This window comes from Furipterus horrens, unplaced genomic scaffold (assembly GCF_987537825.1).
Source record: "Furipterus horrens unplaced genomic scaffold, mFurHor1.1.pri manual_scaffold_11, whole genome shotgun sequence".
Taxonomy (NCBI): domain Eukaryota; kingdom Metazoa; phylum Chordata; class Mammalia; order Chiroptera; family Furipteridae; genus Furipterus; species Furipterus horrens.
This window is the reverse complement of record NW_028327181.1, coordinates 86,590,423-86,607,134: the sequence shown is the minus strand read 5'-3', so window position 1 is coordinate 86,607,134 and position 16,712 is coordinate 86,590,423. Positions and strand designations below refer to the sequence as shown.

General features: G+C 38.3%; 1 protein-coding gene and 1 long non-coding RNA gene across 2 annotated transcripts in view; both read right to left on the bottom strand.

Annotated features, from left to right (window-relative positions):
* Nucleotides 1-16,579, bottom strand: part of LOC149998718 (uncharacterized) — a 67,240-nt gene extending 50,661 nt beyond the window's left edge. Inside the window, exons 1-2 of the long non-coding RNA XR_016514039.1 lie at nucleotides 16,257-16,579; nucleotides 15,501-15,548 (exon numbers count right to left, since the gene is read on the bottom strand). This is a non-coding gene — a long non-coding RNA (uncharacterized LOC149998718). The remainder of the gene's footprint in view (nucleotides 1-15,500; nucleotides 15,549-16,256) is intronic.
* LOC149998717 (microtubule-associated serine/threonine-protein kinase 4-like) lies at nucleotides 11,000-16,615 on the bottom strand. The gene is made up of 3 exons (XM_090291362.1): nucleotides 16,588-16,615; nucleotides 14,429-15,248; nucleotides 11,000-11,523 (listed from the first exon to the last, which is right to left on the bottom strand). Exons 2-3 carry the CDS (start codon nucleotides 15,035-15,037, stop codon nucleotides 11,512-11,514), a joined length of 621 nt encoding a protein of 206 aa, XP_090147488.1. The 5' UTR covers nucleotides 15,038-15,248; nucleotides 16,588-16,615; the 3' UTR covers nucleotides 11,000-11,511.
* Nucleotides 16,616-16,712: the final 97 nt, after the last annotated feature.

The following is a 16,712-nucleotide window of genomic DNA, read 5'->3' as shown; positions in this document are numbered from 1 at the left end:
TATCTTATAGAGATTGCCAACTTTTAAAGAATGGCTTTGCCATGAAATAAAACTCTCTCTGAAGCTATACTGAATGTGATTTAGCCTATATTTGGTGGTTTATTTATCAGTCCACTGAAATTTTTTGAGAAGAGAAATGACTCTCTATTTGACGTTCATGTGATTCTGACCCACTGTGTAGGCTTTTAAGTTATTGCTGCTAGAAACCACTAAAAAGAAGAAGGGAAATTTATTTGAACCCAATCAGAAATTGTAGAGGAGATGGTGAGATTTTAAAAGACAGGGATTGTGTCTTATTCATCTCTGCACCCCCAACACCCAAACCAGCGGTTCTCAAACTAAATGCTGTAGAAAATCACTTGAGAATAATTTTGTTTCAGTGAAGAGCCAGAGCCCCATTGCAAACCTATGAAGACCAAAATCCTGGGGAGTAGGATCTGGATTTTTAATCCAGCACCTGGATTATTGTTGTGGATGGTCCTTATCTTCCACTTTGAGAAAAATCTGAACTGTACTAGTGGCTTCTAAAGATTTAATGTATATATTGGTAACCTTGGGATTATATTAAAATACTGATTCTAATTTAATATGGCTAATGTTGAGCCTGAGATTTTGTATTTCAAAGGGACAGTCAGAGCTGCAGATGTATGGACAATACTGTGAATAGCAAGGGTTTAGAAACAATGCCTGATTCATAATAATGGGGAATAAACTGCTGTTAATTAGAAGAACATCTGTATCACTGTGCCTACACTAGTCCTAAGACATTTATTATGTCCTACACCGAAATATAAATCTCTTGTATATGTGAAATTCTTTTAATAATGCTTTCCTGCATGAAAGACATAATCCTCTATTTGCATTACCCCCAAAGCACCTGGTAGAATATCTGAGAAATAGAATAATTTTTGCTGAATGGATGTATAAACCAAAGAAGAAGTAAACTAATCAACCAATCAACTAACCAAAGAAGACATACTGAACAAATATGGGTTCTTTGGGACTATATTCTTAAATGGTAACTAACAAATACATATTGTGCATATCAGATAAGACAGGGACTTTTCAACTACCTCTGAGAACAGTGACCAGGACCATTAGAAACACTGGCTAACTCAATACCCAAAGCTTTTATGTTTTAAACTACCCACTCAGACACTATTTCTCACTGTAAAACTTTGTGATAATTTATAGATTTGCTGAATTTTTTAGTTGAAGGGATCAACTAAAGACTAACACATTTGTTTTTAAAAATTAGAGTCTCACAGAGGTTGCATTTCTCGCCCAAGTTTCAACAGCTAGAGGGTAAGACATATATTATTAACAATTCTGATGTGCTCAATTGATGTCTGATGTCTAAAGGTAGGACTGAAAATCTGTTAACCTAGATCTGTTGTGGCAGGTACCCAGATAAGCCTGTTTTACAGTGATTACCAGTCAAAATCAATAGGCCCATTACTCTGTCAACATTGACATAATGGTTTATGGGCAATAGTATCTATCAGGAGAAAATGTATAGGAAAATATTAATGATTTCAAAGCAGTGGAACCAAGAAATTCCAAGCACAGTGCTATGGGTTTTTCTGGACATTCTTTTATTTTTAGATGTGAAGGCTTTCTAGTTACTCTATAATTTTGACATATTTCCTATTCCTGATTGGTATTACATAATAACGTTTATTAGAGCACCATGAAACCTTCTTAAACTGAGATGGATAGAGAAGAGTGGAAAGAATATGATTTTCTAGCCATACAGGAATGGTAACTAAACCTTAGGTCTTTAAATGACAGCTGTGTGCAAATTCTAAAATACTAAATTTGGTAATTGTAATATTTATGTACAACCATATTTTAAAGAAAGGGGAAACTTTTAGGCTGAGTTTCCAGTTAAGGTGTAATTTTTATTAGCTTTCTACCCAATCTTGCCCTAATTATTTAACCACCTTTGCCCTTTAGTGCAGAAAAATTTCTATGATTTTGGTTTCCCATCACAAAATGATGTGTTTATCCTTTTCATCACTTTGTGGTCTCGTTCCTTTGTCTTATCGTCAGTCTACAGCATTTCTTTGTGTAAACTCAAACTCTCTACTTGCTTTTTAAAATTATTGTCCCTCTGATCTAAAGAATCAATCTCACCCTTCTCTGCACCTTCATCACTTTTCAGGAAGACAACCACTTCTGTTTCCTTTTCCAAACATGTCTTATTGCCCTTCTCCAGCTACAATAACACCATCAGACCCTTATTGATTTTCTTATCCAGATTTTACAAAGGAAAAGTTGCTGATCACTCTTCCTTCTGCTCATCACTCTTTCACTCTTCAGCCTGCCTCCATTAGACCAGCCTGGACTGAAAAGTGCCCTTCCTGAGGTCATTATTAATGACCTCTTATTCCAAGACCAATAGATTTTTTTTTTGCTCTGATCCTAGTTCATTTTTTTGCTGTATCTGACATTGTCTTGAAAATGTATTCAAAGTGATGAAAAGCATGAACCTATAGCCAAGATTAATCTACCCAGCAAAGCTATCACTTAAAATAGATGGATGGTCAGATAACGTGCTTCCCAGACAAGGTAAAGCTAAAGGAACTCATCATCACCAAGCCATTATTACATGAAATGTTAAAGGGACTTAGTTAAGAAAAAGAAGATCAAAACTATGCATATTAAAATGGCAACAAACTCACAACTATCACCAACTGAATCTAAAAAATAAAAAACAAAAACAAAAGACCTAAGCAAACAACCAAAACAGCAACAGAATCATAGGTCTGGGGATCATTTGGAGGGTTATCAGCTGGGTGGGGGTAGAGGGGGGAAGGGGGAAATGGTGCAGGGATTAAGAAGCAGTCTTGGTAGGAACAAAACAGACAAGGGGATATTAAGAATAGTATAGGAAAGGGTGAAGCCAAAGAACATTCACGCATGACCCATGGACATGAACTGGGGCAGGGGTAGATTTCTGGAGGAAAGGGGGGTACCAGGCAGAGGAGGAAAAAGGAAAAATATTAGGACAACTGTAACAGAATGATCAATAAAATATTCTTAAAAATGTATTCTTCCTTGGCTTCCAAGACTCCACATTAAAGAGTTGTTATTAAATATTTTCAGCATTTCTTCAGGCCACTTCAATTGGCTAGTTTTTCTCTCATCATCCATGAAATGCTGATATTGTATAAATTTCCATCATTGGTCCTCTGCTCCTCTCATTCTCTATACTGTGTCTGAAGAATAATGTGCATAGGCATATTTTTAACTTTCCCCCCTAAAGGTCAAGACACTAATCTCTAAAATTTCTACCTTCAACTTGTATATTTTTTCTAAAGTATTTTCAAAGTATTTTAAATTAACTTGCAAAGTTTTGAAGCATTATATTCACTTGCTTGCTGACCATCAACATTCTAATATACCATAGGCACCTCAAAGTCAGTATGCGTATGTGGAACACATTGTTCTCTCATCTCGAGCTATTTAATTTTTAACGCCCTCCAGTTCAAGTTATAACAGCACCATTTTCAGATTTTCCCAAAGTAGGACCCTATATTCAATTGTAGAATTCTACCTTGTCTTTCATTCTATCCTCTAATTACTTAAGTTCTGTTAAGTTATTCTCCTAAGTGGTTATCTAATTCAGTGCTTCTTAGTCTTTATTAGGTATTATAGTTACCTTGGACCTTAGAACAATACTAATACCTGGTACTTAATTAAAACCAACCAGCGCAGAGCTTGGGTTGATGCACCTGGATAATGGTATATTTTAACCACCTCACTTTATGTATGTCTGAAGCAACGTTTCTTCCTCACCCATAGTCCTAGGGTAGGTTCTCACCCGCAGTTACTACAATAGTACACTCACTCTATACCTTGTCTACTCTCCCATCTGCCTCAACACTATCCTTCTCAGAGCTGCCAGTGAGACCCAGCTAAAAGATTTCTCAAAAATATCTATTTTCCATTTTATTCTATAAAAGTATTATACTTCTTTTACATAATTACTAAGATCCTCAAAGATCCAGACCCTGACTTTCTCTCCTGACTCATAGCTGTTACTTAAGATTTTCCACAGTATATCTTATTCATATACTTTTACTTATCTTGTTCCTTCTCTGTACTTTTCTTCCCAGTGAGCTAAAGCCTTCCTATTGGGAAAAACACTCACCAGCATGAAGTCTTTACATGACTCCCACTCGGCCACATGATAACGGGCTTTAAGTCAGAAACACTTTCTTATCAAGAGAAGAAGAGCTCATACAGCCTGTGCTGTGCTTACACCTTGTATGGGAGAATCTTTCCCTGTTAGAAACTTAATGAATACGTAATCCTTTGTTTTAAGCCTATATATCAATGGCCCCCAGGCTTGTCCCCAGCCTTCAGTATTTCAGATGCCAAGGGGGAGAGTCGGGAACCTTCTGCTGCACCAGGAGACAGGTGCGTGTAGGCACAGAGCCCTGCACTGCCTGCCTACGGATTCCTGCTGGCCACAGGCACCAGTGCCCACTATTGAAGCTGGTCTCGCTCTATTTCTTCTCTAGGCAAGTAAAGTGTTGTTTCCTCCAGCGCTTCACTGCACTGTTTTCTTCAGTCACTCCAATATCAAGTTGTCATGGGCAGAAGTGTGTGGACTTTGACTCCTGCTTGTCAGCCTATTGATGAGGCCTGCTGTTTTTCATGTAATTTGAGTCTTTCTCTGGAATTGGTAACTGGTGTGCAGTGTTATTTTTCTGAGATGGATAACTGGTACATTGTTCTCAACACCCCCGCTGGCATCATAGGGCTTGCTAAATGTTACCAGTGAATGAAGTTCCGATCAGCCCATCTCTGCTGAGAAGCCCTCCCTAGGTCGCCTGCCTTCTATACTAGGTTAGATCCCCTGCACTGTGCTCACTTCCATAGTTGAATGTGGCTCATTATATTGTTGTAATCATTTATATAAGTACCTGTATCTCCTAACAGAACTACTTGAAACTGGGAATTGAAGACTCATTTCTTCAGCATCTACTATAGTTCTGTAGTCTCTAGTACTTGTTAAATGCCCGAATAAATGAATTCATCAAGTAATCTATGCATCGGTTTGCCCCTTGCTTCTATCAGAATATTATATCTGCACTTGACTTGGTGCCTTGGCTGTCAGTGAATAAGTAAATGATGTCCTGTGTGCCTCTTTCCTGATGACCTTCCTCAGGCTCTTCATATACACCAAGGTCATTATTGTCAGCCTTATCCTGTGTGATGTCTTTCTCTTAGAACACATATTTATAGTAAAACCATCTTTATTATCTTGAATTATATCGATAGACAATATAATTTACACATATTATTTCAAATATAATCTTAATATCTTAATTAAAATTATAAAAGACAAATAAAAGGAAAGTAATATTTCATTAAATGTACTATATTTCAATAGATAAAACCTTGAGGACCGCTATGCTAGAAGTCACAATGAAGTAGAGGTACAAGTGTATCTATTATTGGTGAGTCTATACTCACCAATAATGTGGCATCTAGAAATGCAGACTGATAGTGCTGTGTTATATTTGTAAAACAAAACAACCAATGTCATTATCACCACCAGTGGCAGGTAGTATTTCTGAAGTATGAGGACAAATTTTGTTAAAGGGTTGAAATTGACAATTTGCCTTACGCTCTCATTGCTTTACTGCAAAGGTCATTGTATAGTAAAACCATGGAGAAACAATTTGTGCTTATATAAAATAGAATTATATTGTAGACTCATGCAAGCTTTCTCTGCCTGTTTAGGAAGGCATTTGAAAGTCATAAAAGGAATTGGACAGTTCTTTGTTCTGTTTGACAGTCTTCATACAATGACATTTAGCACCCCTATCCCACGCATTAAATGATCTTAGCAAGCCACAATCACTGGGAAACAAAATTTACAAAATGTTCCCCCACGTGCAGATTTTTCCCTTGGCAATATCAATTCTGTCTACATTCTTACATGCCCCTCCCCAACCCATCCTGACCTCCTGCCCTTGCTTTACTCCGTTTCCCCATCTCAAATAGTATTTTCCCTCCATGTTCATTCTGTCTACCATTGAAAAACTAAGCCATGCTAAGTAATGGCTGATTCATACTGGTCCGGTCTGGAAATTTCAAACTCAGCAGAAAGCACGTGAGGTGAGCAGCTCCGCATAAAGGGGCAAAGGGAAATGCACGGGACTTCTTTCTGCCCTGCACTTTATAATAAATAGCTAAGATGAAGGAAGGTCTGAGCACAACGAAGTCTATTTACAGCTTTAAGATGTACAGGCTCAGAAATGGGTTTGAGCGTTTCCCCCCTCATCCTGACTAAAAGAGTTTCGATGGCAAATTTTTGTAAATAAAAACATCTGTAGAATAAACAATAAAAATAATAATCCCATAGTAATCATGTAACATCAAGTAAAGACACACTAAATGCCTGCTATAGGTTTTACTCCAAAGCTTGATTTATTCTGAGAGCACTTAAGAGTCTATGTAAGTATAAATGAAGAGTTTTGCAGATCTGTTGAATTTGTTTTAACCTTTATATCTGTAGAGTTCTCTGGAGGGCTTAGCTGTAATTAATAATACTCTCTTGCCATGACCCATTTTCAGCTGAAAGCTAGTCTTTCCTAGGCTTACTTAAAAAAATAGAGGCACAAAAGCTTTCCAAATCTTTGCTAAAACCTTACATATTTTTCATCAGTGAGGTTTAAGATTCTCCCAATTCCAAAAAAAATCCAAGTTCTAATTTCTCTCATGTGATAATTTAATCCCCTCTTGTAATCAAGTCCATTTTAAGCTCTTTCATAGTATTAAACAAGTTCTCTCAGAATTTTTCTTTGTTTCTATGCTATTTTTTTCTGAGACCATGCTAAAACACTCTTAAATTCTAGCAGAGATTTTTAGTATTTCACAAAACATTTACTCAATTTTGATCCTTCTTAGTAAACTGTGTATCTGTGAAGAAAGAGTTCAAAGGGCAAAAATAAATGGCAGAAAGTATAATAAACTGAACACTGGATGACAAAAAAAAGTAGAGGGCTCAAATACTTTTATTGCTTTTCTTGTGGTAAATAAGATAAAAAAATATTAATCATGGTTCCTCCCACCTACACTCTGTGATCGCCAACAAGATGTGGATTGATTCAAAGATTTAAATGCAAACCCTTATTTTTGGTAGTGCTTCAAGAACAGCTGTTTAAACTATTACACAATTTTTGATGCTTTGATCAATACTAGTTTAAGCAAAGATAAAACTAGCTGCACAGAATGTCGATTTGGTACACAAAGGGGTCAATCCAGAGGCTTCTAAACAATTTTTTTTCTACAACCAAAATGTTTCAGTCCGCCACTTCAAAAGAGATCAATGTAAGAACACATGCCATATGTTTTGTTGAAGTCTCAGCCAGAAGAAAATATACCTATTATGGGATTTAAACCAAGATGAAATACAACAATCACAAAAACTGGCAAGTATTAGGCACTTGGAAGAGCTATCGATCGCATGCCTCCTGTGAACAGGTGCCTGACCAAGGCAATCTGGACGTGCAAATGGACAGAATGACACAGAAACTGGTTTTGTGGGGGGCAGGGGCGGGGTGGGAGGAGGTGCATAAGAGAGTATAATAGGAAAATGCTGCCCCATGGGGGCATTTGGGAAATACAGACTTAAACAGCTCAAAGTGATAATGAACGTGCTAAGGGCACAATAAGTGAGAATACTAGATTTCTACTATGTATATATTTCTATTGGATAGTATAGGATGCTCACTTTCTAGGAGCTCATGGTCTAGTCTGGGAGTAATCACAGTATAAGAAATGAAGACAAGATTTCTCAAAACTCTGTTACGCCCTTCATAAATTAAAAAATATAGGGAGTACAAGCTGTGAGCCATTGGTCAACTATCCCCCAGTTCTCCAAGAGCTTACACAACTTACAAAATAGTTGCTTAAAGCTGATGTTCAGTCTCATCAATGCTTTACCTTCTAACCCTTCCTTGACTTTTATAATCCCAACAAAGTCTAACCTATTAATTTAATTAATGAGGGTAGTTAAGATAATGAAATCACATGATTTCTGCGTGCTCTTTTTCTACTAGGATATACATTTAATAGGCAACTATATGGACAAAAAATATATTATTCTAAACAATATATCAAGTTTAATAAAATTCATTTGTACAGTGTTCTGTGAAGAAAGAAAGAAAGAGAATTAAGAAGCTGTAGGTCTCCAAGAAATTCTTTGGGAAAATCTTGTTTTCATTGTAAAAGTAACATATTAATTTTCTGGTAACAGGTGAGGAACCTACAAAGCAGATCACTGAACCATTTTGTCTGTCCATACACTCATGTTGTGAACACACTTTGTTTTATCTGGACACTTCATTTTATTTCTTTTATAATGCCTTATCAGTATCTCTTTTCTGCCTAAAGCTGGGTTAAAATATTTTTTTCTTTTTTTGGTAGATATGCCAAAGAATTTACTAGTCATGTGAGGGTTATGCATCCTATATCTAATCTTTTTGTGGTTATATTTACAGATTTTTAAAAATGTGTTGTACAAACACATTTTTTATCAGTGTAAAAAATTAAAGAATAAAACATATTAACAATATGTAATTGTTATCGATAATGATTTCCCAAATAACAAAATGTCTTCAAATATTTTTACTTGCTCATTTTTTCTTCTAAAATCTTATTTTGATAAAGCTTCCTTTAATTTTTTTTTTAAATTATTGTACAGTTGCCTACTTGTTCCTACAAACCCTTTGTTAACAAGTACAATAATGTCATAGCTATCATAATTGTAATTATTTATACTTACCTATAAATACACTCTATACTCTTATCTACATGTTAATTTTTCCAGAATTTTATAATTAGTTTTCACTAGAGAATATCTTCAATAAATTGTTCAGAGTTAAAAGGGTTTTAATATCAAAACACATCTTTACTTTTTTTTTTTAAATGGTAGTTCTAAAATGGAGAGTAGAGTAGAAGTTCCTTTCCAGGTGGAGTAGGGTTTTTCAACATATTCTGTCATTTTCAGTACTCTTTGTGCTTTATTACAGATATAAATTACCTCCAAACACTACCATGTTATCCACCCACAATTGCCAATTTAGAAATCAATCTCCATGATTTCCTAACGTTCAAAAAACAAACAAACAAACAAATCAAACAACAAGAAAAACCACCGCATGTCTGTGTTTAGTCTGGAAGCAAACACTGGAAGTTGTTGCTCGGAGCTGTAGAGCCAGTGAGCTGGGCTTTAGTGCCTTCACATACTGTATTTTGTAGAATATCATTAGAGGTGAAGGATGTCATTATTTCATGAACAATTGCAAAGAAAAACTGCTGCCAATTAATATATGGCATTGCATGATTGTAAGATACTTTAAACTTATTAAATAAAAGTTTAACATATAAAAATATTTAAAGCCAAGAATTGATGAAATATGATGATGATTATCTGGTTGATTGCTCACAGTCCTCTATTCTCTATCTTCAGCTTTTGTTCTAAGATATTTTTGAGAATCTATTCTGTGAATTTCTGAAGAAAAGCACTATTCCTCTTACAGGCATTCACCTCCATCTCTTTCCTTAATCCTATTGGATTTCACTGTCAAAATTATTCCATTTGTTTTTTAACTTCTCCCAAATTCTTATTTGATGTAATGTGGCAACTCTTCTAGTCTACCAAAGAGTCTGTAGGGTTTTTCTATGTATTCTGCCATTTCTATTGGCATGTTTTTATTGACCCACTTTGAACAATAACCAGGCTGTTTCAATATATTGTCTCTGAATATCTTAATTTCAATTGTATATACTCTGCTCCCCTTCTCATCCACATATTTTCTTTCTACATTAGGCAATGGGCCAACAATGATTTTCATCTCAGGGAGATGAAGTTTTATTCCTCTAGGCAAAATTTGATTTTAAAATAAAGGCAGTCAAATTTCTCAGTAAGGAGCTTGGGTTTTTATAACTGAGACTAAAACACAGACATCGATTAATTCAAAACTTACATAATATCAACAGCTAAGCAAGAAAGTAACTCAAGACTTTCCACCTGGACATGTTATAACAACTGGTCATCTTCCTCTGTTCAATCCAGAATACAAATGATATGGACTAAAATAAGTTTTAAATATGCTTTTTCAAATTCCATGTTTTGGAACTATTAGTTCACAACCCTTGGAGACATGATACTCACTAACCATTCCCAACACCACAAATGTGATGTCTAAATCTTATTTCAGGGGCTCATAAACATCACACTACTCCTAGAGTAGGAGTGGGGATGCAGGCCGTATCCCCAAAGACCTCCTCTACGGCGAGCTAGCAGAAGGCAAGAGGATGACAGGGCGCCCAAAACTGCGGTTCAAAGACATCTGCAAAAAGGACATGACACAATGCTCCATCAATCTCAACACATGGGAAGTTCAAGCAGACGACCGCCTAGCCTGGAGGCTCGCGGTCAGGCAAGGTACGTCACGTGCAGAGGCTGCGCGCAACGAGGAGGCGGTCCAGAAAAGATCGAGGCGGAAGCAGCGTCAACAGCAGCAACAACAGCCATCTGCCTTCACCTGTACCAAGTGCGGCAGGGATTGTCACTCCCGAATCGGACTGCACAGCCATTCTCGGCGGTGCAGATAGACTCTCAAGAAGCTACGCCATCGTCTCTCGAGACGGACGGCTGCCGACGACGATGCCAGAGTCTCAAACAGGCAGATATCCACATTCATTCTCTCTCAGACCCTTTGTTGTTTCCTTTTTAACATTTGTTATGCTGTGTTTATTCTTTCACTTCTGTGTTTATGTTTTTCTCTATCAGGCTTTCGACAAAAGTATCTGTTTGTCTTTGTTTTCACTGTTTTCCCCAGAACCTAGGACACAGGTATTTTGTTCAATGATTGGATGAATGAACAGATGTCAATGCAAAAGGATCGGATCTTTCCATGCAAAGACGTAAACACTAGAAGACATCCCTAAACAGCAAATCCCCCGATTTTAATTCTCAAATTCCGTGTTATGGCTTACCCAGATAATGCTGTGGGGAAAGGGAAAAATCCTTCCTTCCTCCGGTTCCTTTTGGCTGGCTGAGGAATCAAATCAATGAGACAGATTGACGAGAGAAAATCAAATTTAACTCCCCAGGCACGGGAAGCCCAACTACATCACAGAGTTCCCGCGCACACGAGGGATCCAGAGACAGAAAGGGAAAATGCCGTATATACGTCATTGTGAGCTTAGGATGAGACGGGCACCTTGAGGCTTGAGTGTCACTGCCAGACGATTAGAGCAGTTGTTCCGTAAGCAGTAGTTTGCCCTGCCATACAGACAGGTCAAAGGAGGTTATGTCTGATAATCTCTTATTGTGGGCAAGGCCTCTAATTCAAGTTCTTCTAGAGGTAGTTGGGGGAGGAGAGGCAGGAGTTTCTCTATCCTGCAGGGTCTCAGTTCACTTCAGCTCAAAATAACCTTCATACCACAAAGGCACACCTTGGGGTGACTCATTCTGGATCCCTATAATGTGAACTATTAACAATAATACAAAAAGGTTAAGAAAATGACCTATAAGAATGACTCATTTTGTTAAGAATCCCACATGTAAAAATCCACAAAATAAAATTGTGTATATAAATACATCTATTTACCGAGATCTCATTAATAATACCAAACAATAACCAAGTAAGCAGCAACACAAAGATGTGCTTTCAAAACAGGGTTGGGAAAGAGTTCATAGCAACTGTTCAGCAGGCCACAGGATGACGACAATGATGGTAATCATGGTTAGCTGTATGCCAGGCACTATTCTAAATGCTTTATGTAAATCTATTCACTTAACCCTAACAACAAAAATACTGACTACATTGTCAAGGAGGAAATGGAGACAGCAAGAGGCTAAGTAATTAGCCCAACAGTTGCGCAGCAGTAGAGCTGGAATTTGAACCAAGGCAATTTTGCTTCATAGCCTTCTTGACTCTTATCACTACCTACCCAGTCCTTTCAGAAAAATGTGTAAAGACCCCGGTTATTGTTACTAATGAACCTCAAGAACAAGAGAAAACATCACAAAGCATTACTAAAAAATATATGTACTTTTGGAAGACTCCTGACAAACTCCACAGCAATTAGTTACATCAGCTGGGATAGGATTACTCAATCGGTTGCTCTTGCTTAATTTAAAAATGCCTTAAGCTTTAAGAACATCTTTTATCTGATACAGAAAATTATCACCTATTCAAATTTCCAAAACCTTGAAGAGCATATTTTAAAATGAGCTTTTCATAATAAGGGTTTACACAATACATAATATCAGTTCACTCTATACAAAGGTGCTTTCCAGACAATTAAGTTTCTTGAAGCAATGAACTCCTTAAAAGTTTAGCCCCCCCCCCACCAAATATTTTCAAGTCTTTGTGAAAGCACAGTATTAACCAACACAACAACAAATTATCACTTCCATTCATCTAGTTTGCTTCTGAGGTTAGTCTGGATTCTCTAATCTGGAGTTTATTCCATACCAGAGAGAGAGAGAGAGAGAGAGAGAGAGAGAGAGAGACCTGCAAAGAGGGTGTGGGCAAAGCAGCAGTGATAGTAAGTACCTGGCACTACAGGCTCTAAGAAAGGGGAGAGAGACTAAACAGGTTTTGTAAAATCAATGGAAGCAAAAAGAGTTCCCAAGAAGACAGAGAACTAACTCTTCTACATTGTCTATTTACCCAGAATGAAATAATTACAGAAGTGATTCCACAGATTAAGAGAAAATTAATATAACAATGATGAAATTACAAACAGCTTGGAGAAATTTTTTTAGCAGGAGCAAAGTAATTAATACAGCTTCCTCATGCTTAGTAGCAACAACCTTCACTCACTGAGACATGTTACAAAGATCCTGTCTTTTCCACTTGCCAGAAAGAAGACATCTCGATACCTGATAGTAACTAAGCATCAACTCAGAATAACTGTTCTGAAGAATAGAACTAATTTTCTTTCTTTCTAACATTCCACTGCAAATCTTGCCAAGCACAGTATTTTTGTTTTCATAGAATTTACAACTCAATCAGCTAAAAGGGGGGTGGGGGGGGAGGAATGTATATACACATATAGATTTCTTTAAAATATGAGAAATATTTTTTAAATTTAATTTATTTTTAGGGGGGGGGGCGGAGGGAGGCAGAGAGGGGGAGAAACATAGTTCAGTGCCTCTGGCACACCCCAAACCAGGGACCTGGTCTGCAGCCCAGGCATGTGCTCTGACTGGGAATCGAACAGGCAACCTTTTGGTTTGCAGACTGGATGGAATTCAATCCACTGAGCCACACCAGCCGGGGCAATACATAAGAGAAACCATTTTAAGGCAAACCAGTAAATATTACCAAACCGTATAAAGATGCCTGAAGACAAGTTAGCAGAACAGAAAGAACACTTGGGAATCTCATTTCCAGTTCAGGTACCGGCACTGCCTAAGCCGTATGACTTCAAGCAAGCCAATTACTGATTGTTTCTGGGCCTCAGTTTTCTCCTGTTAAATAAGAATCTAACTATATGTTCAGAGAGGGTGCTTCTACTTCTAAATACTGTGTTCAGTAGTTTTCAGTGAAATGATAAAGTGTCTTACTTAATATAAATAAGGCTATTTCTAACCTTTATTTAACTATATGTAAGCACCGAAAGCTTCAGCTTCCTCTGCACTTGTAAATTCTTATGTGACAATACATGACGACCAGAAAAGACCAGTCTTAAACTCTCAAATGCAAAGCTATACTCATTTTCCAGTCATCTACTTATCAATCAAGGTGACTAACTCAATGTTTTACAGTATCAAACTATTCCTGGCTAGCTTTTATTGCATTCAAAAGTAGGGCAAAGATCATCGCGGTAAAGTGTATAATAATATTTTCAGATAAAGAGCACACAATATAAAACATGAAATTCTGAAACGATGCAAAGCAACAGTATTCTGCACTTACATATGTCCATATTTCAGAGTAAAATGACAATATTTTCATTTATATCATGATTTCACATTTACTATCTCAATCACTGTGACAATCCTATGAAGTAAAGTGAGCTGTATTTTTATCAATACAATCCAGACCAGCTCAGAAAGTCAGGTAACCTGTCAGCCTTCACTTAATAAATGCTGAACCTGTACATCAATCTAGGTTTTCTGATTTAAAGTCTGATGATCTTTTGCAATCCTAAAAAGTGGTTAGAAAATTTGAATCATCGGTTCCTGAATAACTGAATTGAACAAAAATATAAGGTCAGGTTCGGCAATTATAGTCAATAAGCAAATTTACCAGATGTTAAAAATAATAATAACCTCTAATTTATATAATTCCACATCTCAAAACTCTTGTCACCTCGTCTCAGACAAGTGTGAAATTTTTTTCTAAATAAAAATATGTAAATTAAACAAACTGATTAAACTCACTGATTCATCTGGTTCTGGTGTTTCTGCTGTCCCGCTATTATAGTTTCCCAACTGAGCCATTTCTTCCAAAGGATCCTTATTGAGCCCCAGCTGGCTGATGATGTACCTGGGAATGTCAGTTTTAATACCCTGTCCTTCTTTTGCATGGCCCTCCGCTGCTTCTAATAGGTAGTAAAATTCTTCAGGATCAAATTCCAGGCACTCTAGTAACCGAGCAGGGCGGGCAATAACAATCAGGATCTTTCGGACTAGCTGTTTTATAAAAGCCAATTCGCCACTTTCTGAACGATCGTGGGCCTCCTGTAGCAACTTATCTAATTTGTGCTGTAATTCAAGGAAGTATCGTGAGGTGATAAGACCCTGGTGGGATTTATCCAAGCAATCTCGAGCCAGTTCAATAATCTGATGGTGAGTGAAACTCAGCACTCCGTCTGCGAGGGGAAGAACGTGGTCAGGAGAGTAGCTGGTGATAATTTCCTTCAGGCGTTCTTCCATCTGAGCTGTAGCCTTCGGGAACCTTTCTTTGTAGACGTGGTTCATCATAATTATTTCACGGTCACAGCAGGCGGGAGCACGTCCGGGGCTCAGACTTCGAGAACGGGGGCGCATGGGCGTGTTCCTGCATCTGTTCTCTGCGGCAATGCTCTCGGTAGTACAAAAATGTTTCGATAAGAAGTGTAATTCATCCGGTGTTGGTTGGTATGGTAACTGATGCAACTTCTCCTGGGAGGAACAGGATGAAGACACCGTGGAGCTGGGCGTGTTTGTCCCATAGCCAGAGGAGGGGAGGGAAGCCAGGGACCAGCGGCGTCCATCAGTCCTGCGTGCAAATGAAAAATGGGCTGAGGCACTGGGCACTGATTAAACTAGCTATAGGTTAACTGTTAAAAGGCATTTATTAAGGACTTCAGAAACTTGGTTCTTCTGGAATGAGTGCCACAGAAACTAACGTATCAAATAGGATATTAATAGCATATTAATCAAATAGGATATATCCTCAAAGAAAATGTTCCCATGTTTTAAAACAAATAAGACATAAAAGATTTCCAGTGTGGAGTCATTTCACACCTACATTTGTCTGGATACCAGCACCCGTCTTCCAAAGGTCAATAAAAACAATCTAGAACGCACAAAATGTTGCACAGTAAATAACAGTTTCTCTACCATCATTTCTGTTAATATACAACCAAAATCAGAACTAAGATACAATAGACAGCAGTCAGAACATTAAATTATCATTACAACACTAAAAAACACTAGTACAAGCTTCTCCAAAAGATCAGTGCACTCTGTCTGCAAAATTTCTGACAAGCCCCAAAGGAGAACTGAAGTACAGTAGATTAAAGTTAGGATTAAAGGATCTATGTTGCCCAAATGGGTATAAACAGTGCCAGAGCCTATACACCATTTGATTTCCCAATGAATTTGCAGGAAAACAAAAGATAATAGGGTAAACCCTACTAGAGGTCATAAGTTATCTTAGCAGTGTGACACAGGACCACAAATGGCTTCTTGGAATTTTAGAGATTAAGCCGACCTCCACTGTGATAATATACAGGGGTCAGAGGGGTAAGGGATTTGGAAAAGGTAGAGGACCCCACTTTTCATGAAAGTAGTGGGCGATGTGTGAAGGTCCTCTGCGAGCGATCCTCGCAGCGAAGGCCCCATTCCCTTTAACACCAACGCTTTAGAAGGAACCTACACATCTAAATTGTGTTCAGAAGCGGGTGTGTTCAGCGTCACGCGCTACTGCTTGGGTAAGCCAAGAACCCAAACTGACAGCTCCTGAGAAACAGCTAGGTCATCAGCAGGGGAGATCTCCATTTACCCTCAAGTCCTAGACGCCCGGGAGGGAAGAGGAGACAGGCACTCCACAGAAGCTCAGAACAGGTTCCATATGCGTGGCGCTCACAGCAAAAGGTCGGGAGTCTAGTGTACGTGTTCAGTAACCTGGTGGCCAACCATGGCGAGGTGTCCCAAATAACCTGGCTACCGCCAGACGGAGACGTCCAGAGTCAGCAGCACCCGAAAACACTGCTTGAAGTCGAAATCGTGGTGCCCCAGATCTGCACGGTCTAAGCAGGCGAGCTCAAGAAGAAGCCAAGCTCGGAGGACAGTGTCAGGTTTCTGCCCGCAATCCCCCGCGCTCGTTTACCTACCCGCTCTGACTCCGGCTTCTCCGGATCTCCGGATCTCCGGATCCCGGCAGCGGCACCTGACCGCCTCTCACACCCGCCTCTGGGCTCCAGCCAGCCGGAACTCGTTACGTCACTTCCGGCCCTCG